The sequence below is a fragment of the Girardinichthys multiradiatus genome, chromosome 3 (genome assembly GCF_021462225.1).
Source record: "Girardinichthys multiradiatus isolate DD_20200921_A chromosome 3, DD_fGirMul_XY1, whole genome shotgun sequence".
NCBI classification, from domain to species: domain Eukaryota; kingdom Metazoa; phylum Chordata; class Actinopteri; order Cyprinodontiformes; family Goodeidae; genus Girardinichthys; species Girardinichthys multiradiatus.
This window is the reverse complement of record NC_061796.1, coordinates 5,324,188-5,337,219: the sequence shown is the minus strand read 5'-3', so window position 1 is coordinate 5,337,219 and position 13,032 is coordinate 5,324,188. Positions and strand designations below refer to the sequence as shown.

The 13,032-nt window shown below is 46.7% G+C and overlaps 1 protein-coding gene across 5 annotated transcripts in view; it reads left to right on the top strand.

The window, feature by feature from the left end:
• Nucleotides 1–13,032, top strand: part of nphs1 (NPHS1 adhesion molecule, nephrin) — a 94,393-nt gene that overhangs the window by 32,293 nt on the left and 49,068 nt on the right. For 4 of the 5 annotated variants that reach the window (XM_047358028.1, XM_047358019.1, XM_047358003.1 and 1 more), the window contains exon 4: nucleotides 922–1,044. In XM_047358028.1, the coding sequence (XP_047213984.1) occupies nucleotides 922–1,044 (123 nt within the window). Of the gene's footprint in view, nucleotides 1–921; nucleotides 1,045–11,630; nucleotides 11,770–13,032 lie in introns of those variants that run through there. The other variant, XM_047358037.1, reaches the window with a different exon arrangement.

Sequence of the window (13,032 nt, the reverse complement as noted above, 5' to 3'; positions counted from 1 at the left end):
TTTATAGTGCTTATACTTACTGGAAATTATTTAACTAATTCATTTACAGTGTTTCACACAGGAAGATCATTGGTGTTGCACCACCTCCAACCTCCATTTTCCCTGTAAACAATCTGTTGAAATTACCACCAAATAGAAATGTGATTATAGTTTAAAGGTTCAGAAAATAGTATTTCCATTAACTGCTATAACGTTTTTGAGGAGTTGTTAAGTTGGCGGAAGTCCACTTTGGTCTTGGTACCTCTTCGAGCAGCTGTAAGCTTCAGTCTCTTCATCAAATAAAGAAAAAAGCTTTGCCCAAGCTCTATTTTATGAACCGTTGAATTTTTTGGTTAATTATACAGAAGCTGATGCTTATTTTTTACAGGAAATGGAGGTAAGAGTTGGTGCACCCTTGATAATTGTCCTGTTTCAAACATGTCCTGTAAATGGAACATTCTAAGCATTTCTGTTCATAGTAACTGTCTGGTTTAAAAGTAAAGTGTATAGCAGTTTAGGTGAACGCTATTTTATAGATTTAGCACTACTTTACTTTTCTATTAGACAGCTCTTCTGACTAGAAACTATACCTGTTCTGTTTACAGTAATAATAATAATCATAATCTTTATTGGTCATTGCACATGTACATTACAATTAAATTTGTCCTCTGCATTTAACCCATCCCTTACAGGGAGCAGTGGGCTGCCATTGTGCGGCGCTATCCTATAGCAGTAATCCCCTGTAGTAACTGTAATACCAGAAGATCATTGGTGGCACACCACCTCTTATTTCCCTTTCCAATGTAAATTATCATAGTCTGATATGTATTTAACCCAATTATGACTTTTAAAGATTAATCACACTAATATGATTGTCATGTTTTTTGTGTAATAATTTTGTACTGAAGTAAAATTATGTCTCCATCTGTGTCTCTGCTGCAGGACAATATCATCTCAGGATTGAAATTGCCCAACTTGAAGATGACGCCTTCTTTGAGTGTCAAGCTGGCCAGTCTGAGAGCAGTGATGCAATTGTCTCCAGTCTTGTCTTTCTCACAGTACAAAGTAAAGAAAAGAAATAAGCATCTATCAATCTGTCTGTCCGTCCGTCCGTCCGTCCATCCGTCAATAGTTGGGCATGTGTTCAAAAAGGCACAGTAAGCATTATCTGTACTCCAATAACATGCATGACCTCTTGACCAGTAATCAGCATATAAAGGGCTGTTAAATATTCATTTATATTGATAAAGATCTTTCATTTTTTTTAAGATAAGGCTGCTGAATTTGAAGCAGCGACTAAATGTGTCATTGGTACAGTAAAACTGAAAAGTTCCGTTTGAGGACGTGCAGATCCATCTTAATAAATTAGAATATCATAGAAAAGCTAATTTCTTTCAGTAATTTAATTGAAAATGAAACTCATATACTATTTCAGTTTATTACACACAGTAATATATTTGCACAGAGTGATATAATAATGTATTTTATTATGACTTACAGCTAATGAAAACCCAAATTGCAGTTTCTCAGAAACTTTGAATATTAAATAAAACTTTGAGGTGTTGAGGAAGATTTAATAGCAAAGCTTGTCTGCATTGTTGACTCTTATCTTCTTCTTGACAATACTTTATAGATTCTATGGGGTTTGGGTGAGGTGAGTTTGCTGGCCAGACTTGATAAAACAGTGAACTGCAGCAGCAGGTCAAATGGCCCATGAAATCTGCATGTCCTGGATAATTCTGTGTGTGACTCTTAAAGCATTGGCCCCAGCCCAGGTCCACACCTAGTGAATGTCCTCCAAACTCTTAAAAGAGCTTTTTTCACAGTCCTCTCAACGCTGCAGTATTAATCTTCCTTTTGGACAATTTAAAAACACACATTATGCCTTCACTAAACTTTCCAACAATATGCTTGGATAGAGCACTCTGTGAACAGCCATCTTCTTTAGTAATAACCTTTTGTGGCTGGTGAAGGATGTCAGAGACCATCTGCTGGAAAACTGTTAAGTCAGCATTTTCCCCATGATTGTGTACGCCATAGAATGACCTAAACATAACATACTGCATGTACTTCCTTTTTATTGATTTTATGCAATATTCTAGTTTCTAAAAAGACAGAAATTGTATTAGCTGCAAGCCATAATCATCAAATTAAGATAATAAATGCCAGAAATATATTGTGTGTAATCAATCTATATAATTTATGAGTATACATTTTATAAATTAACTTTTAGATGATATTCTGATTTATTGAGATGCACCTGTAGATTACAATTACTGTGAGAAGTTTTCTAACTCTTGAACTATTTTTTATTTCTTTCACATGCTTCATCCGGTGGGTCCGGATGGTTTAACCAGCAGCTGTAACATAAAAGTAACAGTGCAGCTTGGGTTGCCTAAAGGGGAATTCATGTCTCTTTCTTGCACAGAATAAATTATTACAGAGGTGACTGAATAGTTCAACATGCATTGAAACATATGCAATTATAAGACTACACTGGACCACCTGTTGTCATTCTATAACGACCCTCTACCATCATTCTTGCCTGTGGGAATGAGCCCATATGTGGTCAGGAAAGGACTCTAAAAGAACCTTTCTTCTCCAGGCACAGTTCATTTACTTAGACCCACCCCCATTCCCTTCCCATTTTCTCTGTCACTGAATTTCTTCCTCTCTCCCTTGTGCTCAGGCTTTTTCTTTGGTGAATACGGTTGTGGGTTGTGACAGGGGTGTTGAGGTTTTTTTTGCTGTGGCAGTTTCAGCAGTCTCTCTCCTCTGGGAAGAGAGCAGGTTTTTCTGACATCAATGGGCTGCCAGGAGGGATGGCGGGTGGTGCTGGGTAGCAAGAGCCATAGACTGCAGACGTCTCTTTTAAATGACTGCGCTCCATTCTGCTCTTTAGCAGCTCCGTATCCTGCAGCAGGCCATACACCTGCAGCCACAGCGGGTTTGACTCCCACATTTATTACCTCTGAGATGCCCACTACATGCACGCCTATGTACACAAAACCAACAGGATTGCCTTTGGGTCTGCCAGAAAGGTCAAAATATACAGGCATCATGTTTGTGTAGCATCGGGCATCTTTCTGACACGCTCAGATAATAAGTCTTGTCCACACTTGACAGTGGGTGGTTTTATGTTTTTTGGCTGTTTACATTTCAGGATGGACAGCTACACCTGTCAAAAAGGTTAAAGAATGAAGCAACGACCTTAAAAGCTCTTTGAAAATGTCTGTCCCAAAGGATCATTGGTTCCACTCCAGCTGTTCATGTGATTCAAAATTTGAGAAAAATCAGAGGCTTCATAATGAGCCGATGAATGCAATCTTGTGTTAGTGCTGAGCTGGGACTGGAAAGTCTGCATCCTTTCTGAAAAGCAATGTCTCTGATGAGTTTCCCATAGACTCCTCCATCAAGGCGACAATTGCTCCCAAGGCCCCCCCCCCCCCGGCCAGTCAACCGTGGCCGGATCCCATCAAGCTCTGCATCAAATCAAAACACTATAAACCCTTTATGAAGACCTGGCTTATGAGAGAGGGGGAGGAATATACAAAAAAAGCCAAACTGGTCGTAAAATTGGTATCATGTAATCATCTAATTCAAGATAAATCACAGCAGGAAATGAATAGCTGGGGAAAGAGAGAGAAATGTCAATTATGGCCCCATCCTCTGGCTTACAAAGATGTTTTCAAAACATATCTATTGGTGTAACATTACTTCTGTGTGTTTTTGCCTTTCTGTTGAGCTTAGATAGGGGATTACTGCTATAGGCAGATCAGGTGGCAGTGAGTAATCCATGACAATAACAACCTTTGCTGAAACCCCCACCTCCTCCTCCTCCCTCTGCTGCTAAAACTTACCCTGCGCAGTGCCACATATCACATACCTGACACATCCTGTGTCTTGGTTTATACCATTAGCCTTAGCATTTAATCCTATTAATGAACAACCCTGTCTCTCATCACGCTCCTGCAAACATTCAAAACAGCTTTTTTGATGTGTTCTGGTTTTAGACCAAATTACTAATTCGGCTGGGTCTTACAGAAATATACGCATGCGTTTGGGCATGTGTGTCTATGTGTATGAGCTTATTATCAGAACTGCTTCGAGGTTAGAGGACATTTTAGGAACCATGGCTATGGTGAGGTTTTGGCGGTAACTAATGAGTTTAGCTCTTGAAGAGTATATAATGAGCCTTCATTTTTTGATTCCCTGTTATAAATAATGGAGCAACTTATAAATGGGGCACAAGCAACACGAAGGATAGCGACTTTATTCATCCTTGTTCTTAAAAAGTTCTGACAGCTACCAAAGACATGTTCTCATCAGAGGTTGATGAGTTATGCACTGGTGTGATGGTGTGCATATTAGAGTGCTCGACTGATGCTAAAACGTCAGGTTCTGCCTTCAAAACTACCAGGGGACGTCGTGCTTAATAGCAAAAGGGGATACTTAAGAGGCTGCTTTCAGTTCTATTTTGAAAGTATAATTAGCATAGACAGCACCCTCAAATTATTGGCATCCCTGATAAAGATGTATGAAAAGCCTAAATATAAATTCATATTTTATTGCGGAAGCATAATCTCACATAGAAAAATGTAAAAATATGAAATATCTAATTTAAGTAAAAAGCAACATAAAACAATAATATAAACAGTACACACACACAGTATAAACACACACACACACACACACACACACACACACACACATATATATTAGATGCCACACTCAGTGGTACCCCTGAAAAGTCCTGTAAAATAAATAGAACTGAAGTATCTTTCTAATTGTACGCTATACTTAAGTTGATCATAGTGTCTAATAACTTTGAAATGGTAGCCATGACTTCCGGTATTAATTTGATGTGACCCAATTCTCTTTCTCTTTAAAATGGGAAAGAAAAGAGTGCATGCCAAATTAACGAAGGCATGTGTTAATCCTCATCAGTCCGAAACTATAAAAAATAGGTGCTCACCTAACCTTGGTCACAGCCACGGTCACACCAATGAGTAAATGGTTTTAAACAATTGGACTTGTGACAAACAAGGTTGGATGTGCACTCATGATTATCTTTTCACCGAACATTGTGAGGAGTTAGGGAAGGAAAAAAAAAATATTAGAGACCACAGCAAAGATTGACATCGGAAGTTACGCTGTAACTATGGTTCTGTGAATTCCTGGATGACAGCCAGTGGCAGTAAACAAAGTGGATATGTCTCCTCGCGCTCAGCGCAGGTCGGGATTAAATGTAAACAAAGTCACGCACGTGACACGTAGCCCACCTAGGCCTGCGTCTATAAGTGGCATGTGGAAGGCTACGTTCGGTCTCTGGGAGAGCAGGTTTTTCTGACATCAATGGGCTGCCAGGAGGGATGGCGGGTGGTGCTGGGTAGCAAGAGCCATAGACTGCAGACGTCTCTTTTAAATGACTGCGCTCCATTCTGCTCTTTAGCAGCTCCGTATCCTGCAGCAGGCCATACACCTGCAGCCACAGCGGGTTTGACTCCCACATTTATTACCTCTGAGATGCCCACTACATGCACGCCTATGTACACAAAACCAACAGGATTGCCTTTGGGTCTGCCAGAAAGGTCAAAATATACAGGCATCATGATTATCTTTTCACCGAACATTGTGAGGAGACAGGGAAGGAAAAAGAAAATATTAGAGACCACAGCAAAGATTGACATCGGACGTTACGCTGTAACTATGGTTCTGTGAATTCCTGGATGACAGCCAGTGGCAGTAAACAAAGTGGATATGTCTCCTCGCGCTCCGCGCAGGTCGAGGTTAAATGTAAACAAAGTCGCGCACGTGACACGTAGCCCACCTAGGCGTGCGTCTATAAGTAGCATGTGGAAGGCTACGTTCGGTCTCTGGGATCTTCTCGAAGGGGAGAAGTACCGAGTGACCAGTGTGACTGGCAGTCATCCAGGAATTCACAGAACCATAGTTACAGCGTAACTTCCATTCTGTTTCTTTCCTCCCTGACTGCCAGTGGCAGTAAACAAAGTGGATGACTTATGCCAGCAATGTCACGAGGAATGCATTAGTCACCCACCTCTCAGTTAGTAGAAGGGGCCAGAGGCAGGATTGCCGAGGCCAGTGCGGACTCATGTGCCACATTGAGACGGTAGAAGCGTGCAAACGTGCACGGTGTTGCCCATGACGCCGCCGCGCAGATATCACCCAGCGGCACGCCCCTCAGTGCCGCCCAGGACGTAGACACACTCCTGGTGGAATGGCACACAACACCCAACACCAGAAGGGGCAGCTGCCCCCACAGACTCATAAGCCAGCGCAATAGCATCTACGACCCAATGCGATAACCTGTGCTTAGAAAGGGTTCGCCCCCTGTTTTGTCCCCCGTGGCACACAAACAGCTGGTCCGACTGGCCAATAGCGCCTGTAGCCACCATGTACAGTTGCAATGCCCGGACCGGGCACAGCATGTTAGTCAGCCTCTGTTCCTCGGACTGAAATGGGGGAGGGCAGTATGCCCCCAGTTCAATGGCTATATTCACGTAGCCTGGGGGCAGAACCTTAGGGAGAAAGGCTATGTTCGGCCACAGCGTTACTCCGGACCCGCCTGCCTTCCAACACAGGCAGGTAGGGGTGATGGCGAGTGCATGGAGCTCACTGACCCGCTTGGCAGTTGTTACCGCCAACAAAAAAGCAGTCTTAACAGACACCAGTTTCAATGGGGCAGCACCATAGGCTCAAAAGGTGGCCCACTCAGGGCCTTCAACACCAGTGAGAGGTCCCATGCTGCCGCCGGTCTCCGTAACGTGGGGCGCAGCCTCCATGCACCCCGGAGAAACTGTGACACCCAATAGAGTGTCTCCACTCGTCTGCCATCCACAACGTGGGTGGCTGAAATGGCAGCCAGGTGCACCTTCTGGGTTGATGCTGCCCGTCCGGCATCCAATAGACCCTGCAGGTACCTCAAAATATTATGCAGGGAACACGAAATTGGGTCACCACTCAGCAAAATGCTGCCAGCAACGGGCATAAGTCCTCAATGTGGACGGAGCTATGGCATTCTGTAGTGTCCGCTGAATGGAGGGCTCCGGATCCATCGGGGGCTGCCAGCACCCCTCAGCGGCCACACCGTGAGGAGAAGATGGCCCGGAGACCGGTGCCAAACCTTCCCCTCCAACTGAGACAACAGGTCTGCCCTGACTGGGATCCGCCATGGCTCCCCATCCAGCAGACTGAGGAGCAGTGGGAACCAGACCCTCATGGGCCACTCGGGGGCAACCAACAGAACCTTCAGGCTCGACGACCTCATTCTGTGGAGAGTGGGCACAAGCAATGGAAACGGGGGAAAGGCATACAGCAGGCCGGCTGGCCATGCGTTCGCTAGGGCGTCCATCCCCAGTGGGGAGCTGGCCTCCGCCAGGGAAAACCACAAGGGGCAATGTGTACTGCTCCCTGAGGCAAAAAGGTCGACCTGGGCCCTGCCAAACCGACCCCATATCTGCCGTACGACCTGAGGATGCAGCCTCCAATCCCCGGGGGGCAGCCTCTGTCGGGACAGATAGTCGGCCACAGAGTTCCTCGTCCCCGGTAGGTGCATTGCCCTGATGGAGGCGAAGCGAGGGTATGCCCAGGTCCACAACCTCTGGGCCTCCCTCAGGCACTGCAGTGATCTGGTCCCACCCTGGTGGTTGACGTGGAACACTGCTGAGGTGCTGTCCGTCCTGACGAGCACGTGCTTGCCCTCAAGAAAGGGCGAGAAGTGCCGTAGCGCCAAATAAATCGTCTTGAGCTCCAGGACATTGATGTGCAGACTTCCCTCCTGAAGCCCCCACAGCCCCTGGACAGACTTGCACTGCCACACTGCTCCCCATCTGAGAGGTGATGCATCCATAGTCACCACCTCCTGTCTTGCAGGGACCATACCAAGGGGGACCCCATGCTGCAGATATGCCCTGTCCCGCCAGCGACGGAGGAGCACTGTGCTGCCGGGTGTAACCCGCACCTTGACCTGCCGGTGCAACCTGGGGTCCATGTGGAGGCTGTTGAACCACCTCTGCAAGGGTTGTAGATAAAGCAACCCCAGAGGCGTCAGAGCCGAGGCCGCCACCAGCATCCACAACAGTCTCAGCCACAGTTTGACTGGGGGTGCCGCCCCCGCCCCAAAAGACTGGAGCAGGGACTGAATCCTGTCCACCCTGTCCGAGGTCAGCTGAGCCAGCATGGCCACTGACTCCAAGGCCTTGCCGACAAAGACCACCTGCTGGGCCGGGATGAGAGAACTCTTCTGATAGTTCACTGCTATCCCCAGTGCTCTGACGTGGGCCAGGACCTTTGACGTCGCTCGATCCGCCCAGCCGGAGGAGGGGGCACAGATAAGCCAGTTGTCCAAATATGGCAGGATCTCTAATCCTGACAGGCCCAGAGGGCTCAGTACCGCCTTCATGCACCTTGTGAAAATCCGAGGGGCTAAGGAAAGGCCGAACGGCAGGACTGAAAACTCGTAAGCCACGCCATGGAAGGCGAATCGCAGATACTGCCTGTGTCCTGGGTGGATCAGAACATGGAAGTACGCGTCCTTCAGGTCCACGGATGTAAACCACTCGCGTGGACAGATTACCCGAAGGACGTCGCAGGTGCGGAGCATCCGAAATGGCAGCACCTTCAAAAAGTGGTTCAGCCCCCTGAGGTCCAACACCGGCCGAAGGGAACCGTCCTTCTTTGGGATCAGGAAATAGGTTGAGTAAAACCCGTCGGCCTGCGAATGTGGCGGGACCACCACTATGGCCTCCTTGTCCAGCAGTGTCTTTATTTCCTGCAGCAAGATCGCAGTTCGTACAGGATCTGTGACGGGAGTCACCCTGACCCCCGATGGGGGTGGAGGCCGACGGCGGAACTGCAGCCTGTACCCTTGGGACATAGTTCTTAACACCCATGCATCCTTGCAGTGGGTTTCCCCGCCATTGGCCTGCAGCCCTCAGGCCGCCCTCTGCCGCCTGCTACGGCCTGTGGGGGGGCGCCGGCTCCTGTCCGGGCCTGCCAGAGCCCCGTAAGGTGGTGCCCGTTCCACCCCGGGCTGCCGCCAAGCTCCTGCCACAGCGCGGCTCTGCTGCGCAAACTTTGCGGGAGTGGCAGTTCGAAACTGACGCTGCGGGTCCCACCCGTCACATCTCCTGGGTTGCGGAGCAGGGGGTCCCATGGCCCCGCTGCGACCACCCCAAGCTTCAGGGGCCTGGCTGGACTGCCGACGGCGCTCCAGTGCCCTCTCGCCCTCCGGTCCAAACAGCTGGCCCGGTATCACCGGCAGCCTCCGCAAGCTTTGCCTACAGTCATCCGAGATCGGGGCCTGTGCCAACCAGATCTGGCGTCGGGTGACCACCAGAGTGGACAAAAGGTGACCAAGTTCCCTGGACATGAGTCCAAAGGCCTGGAGAGCTGCGTCATTTGTGTCACCCAGTGCGGCTCCAGACCATGATCCCCAGGATTGCGCATGCACGCCAGGATCCATGCGTCCCGACCATGGTGGGAGAAGTTTCTAAGATCCCTCCAGCAGCGCCGAAGCTCTTCCAAGAAGGCCGGCGACGGTGGCTCCTCGAACGGAGGGGCCGCCCGAAAAAACGGGTTTCCCGTTGACCGGGCCACGGGTGCATTGTCCAGGTCAACCTTGGCCAAGGCTGCCAAAATAATTGCCCGTAGCGGGCATGGCTCCTCTCCTGGGCCAGAGCTAACTGAACACCCAAGGGAATTACCTGAGCCATCATTTCCTCCAATTCTCGGGGGATCCCTTTCTCCCGATCCCGAGGGTCTGGGAAGGGGTCCCGTTGGTCCTCGAGGGACTGGAACTCTGAATTGGAAGCCCTCACAGAGATTCCATGATCTTCCAGGTCCTCCCCCGACTCCCAAGCTGCTGCTGCTTGGAAGGCAGGCATGGGATCTGGGGCCTTGAGTAGAGCCTTGAGCTTCTCCACCTCGGCCCTCAAAGAGTTCACTTCCTGCCGAGATGGGCGCTCCAGCCGAGGCTTCTTCCTCCGTGGGCTGCGGCATTCTTCCGCTGGTGCATCCCCCCACCTCCCAGAACACGGTTGAGGCATCCCTGAGGGTGGCAGCTCGTCCGCGAAGAGGAGATTCTCCACCTGACGTAGCCTGTTCTCTCTAACAGCCAACGGCAAAACGCTGCAGGTCATGCATGGGTCCGTCAGAGCTTCCCTAAGATGATCCACGCCCAGGCATTTGAGGCACAGATCATGTCCGTCCTCTACCTGTAGAGGAGCCCCATATGAAGCGCACGCCAGCATCCCGATCACAGACGTGGGAAATGCAGGCAGGCACCAGGCCAACTGAGCGAGGACTTCAATAAAACTGAAGAACGCAATCAGAGGCCTCTATTTAATTACACTGCTTTCCTATACAGACACAAGCCAGGCAATCCGAGTGAGAACTGTGCAGTATAGAACGCGGTCAGAACATCCAGCTTCCACTCACCTGAAAACTGCAGCTGTCCGATCCTCCCCACCCAGTCTCAACAGGGGAAAAGAAGCACCAGCATCAAGCTTCCGGCTACTAGAATTCTGCTAACACAGAACCAGAGAAACGTCAACCACAGCCTTAGAGGCCTACAAGAGCACTCCGACTAAAAAAATCACAGGCAGGATGACGCCGAATCACACAAACCGTGTGCTTACCTCTCTTAGACCTGCAATACCCAATAAGCGCCGAAACACGGACTTATAGGAGCGACCAACCTGCGAAACACGCGACGGTTGACAGCGAGAAGATCAAAGAGACGGAACGTAGCCTTCCACGTGCTACTTATAGACGCATGCCCAGGTGGGCTACGTGTCACGTGCGTGACTTTGTTTACATTTAATCTCGACTTGTGCGGAGCGCGAGGAGACATATCTACTTTGTTTACTGCCACTGGCAGTCAGGAAGGAATGAAACAGAACTCGGTGTTACTTAGTCTCTGTAACAGCAAATAGATGCAACCTACATGTGAGCAAGATGTTTAGGACGCAGTATTGGTCAGATGACACTAGTTGCTGTAACAGTCTCTTGTTATGTATGCTGACAAATGTAACATATGCAGGTCTAAACATGAGTAAATCAAGGGATTTTGTGGAGTTTTAAATCCTCTCACATCTTTAAAATATGTGTGTCACTTTTGATACACTCACATTCTGAATAGTGCATGTGCATTGTGACCAAGAGTGTGGAAGTAATCAACTGCACCAGGACCAGCCATGTTACATTTACAGTGATGTTAGTGTCTCATTTTATTTATTTTCATGTTTAAAAATAAACTGAGCATCTGACATTGAAATCGCAATGCTATGTGAGTGCCCTCAAGTGTTCAGACAAATATAAGCTGAATTTATCTGAACACAGGGCAACCTCTCAGTGTCACTTTCAGTTTCAAGCATCCGACATGCCAAGATGACAAAATCTTTAACAGTGCAGAAATAAAGCAAGGTGTAGATTAGCCTGTGTTGTTTTTAGATTATTTGCATTATTTGAGTTGCAGTTGCATTGATTTTGCAGCAGTGCACTTGTACAGTATACATGGAGTGTGTGTGCTGCGGTGCTCATGTAACAGAATGTTCAAAAGGTCTGGGGCTGTCTGGCTTAGCTAGGGATCAAATTGTGCATGCTACAGGTTTAAATGTGTAGTAAAGTGACGGTGGAGCCTATAGTGTTTTGGCTGTCAGATATAAAATCAATTTATCTCATTGGCCATTTTATTCCCAACCTTAATTCTATAGAAAACTTGTGTGGTAATCTGAAGAAAAGAGAGAAATTTTCTAAAGACAGATGGTAAGATCCCTTTCTGTACGCTCCAAACTTGTGAAATGTTATAGAAGAAGATTAAATACTCTGCTATTGGCAATATGGGGTTATATAGAGTAGTAACAGTGGCAAAAGAGTAAGATTGGTGATTGTGTTAAGAAATCTATTGGATTTTCTCAAATTTCCCATGTGAGATCCTGTTGCTCAAAAAAAAATTTGTTTTTTATTATTTATTTATTTAAGGCTTTTCAAATATTTTTACCACTGATAAAATAAATGATTGCAACACATTTACAAGTGGATGAGTTCAAACCATGTATGAATGTGTGTGTGTTTGTGATATATTTTTAGCTTTGCTCCCAAGAGTCCATATGAGAGGTATAGATGTTCCAAAAAGGGAATTTAACAGTTATGTAATACAGTCAAAAAAAGTTACATTTTGTTGAATGAAGAAATGATCGGGTGGCTGTGTGAGGATCTGATTTTCATCCTACACATTTGTTTAACATCTTCCCTCCAAACAATGAAACTGCAGGAAGGAAGGGGAAAAGTGCTGGGATAGATACGATAAGCTAAAATAGAGCTCTGTTAGAGTTGCTTTTATTGCCAGAGATCACACACCTGAGACCTGCATATGTGTAAGCACAAGTGTGTTTTTACACAAAATAAAAATACACTTGAGTATGCACATGAGCACTGATGTGTGTGTGTGTTTGTGTGTGTGTGTGTGTGTGTGTATGTGTGTGTGTGTGTGTCTGTGTGTGTGCTTTTTTCCCCAGAAATAAAACTGATGAGTGCAGTGTGTCTGCTGTTAAGAAGTCAGATCTCCATTATTTTCCATCCTATTCAGCACAATCAGCTTCTTAGAGGCTGTTTATCCTTGGCCAGCATCATTCAGAGAATCATGTTAGTATCACATGTTAGCCCATGAACACACTCAAAGCAAAGTGAAATATACATCTTTATATTTCCCTCACTTGTGTCACTTTGTTGGGTAGGTGTGCAGTTCTGCATGAACTGTAGATTTCAGCTTATCTTCAGATTACTGTGTGGCAACGGAACAAAGGAAATAATGTGAATTAAGAAGAGGGATAGGTGGGAAGAGCTGCTTATGCATTTTAATGTGCATCTGCTAATCTGGTTCTTATCTGCCTTATCCCTCCATCCGTCTGTATTTGTCTAATAATTCAAATTCTGCAGCTCACTGTTTGTGTTCTGAACTGCAGGAACAAGTCCTTGCATATATATTTTGGTGTTCATATGTATATATATACCTGAATGAGAGAAAGA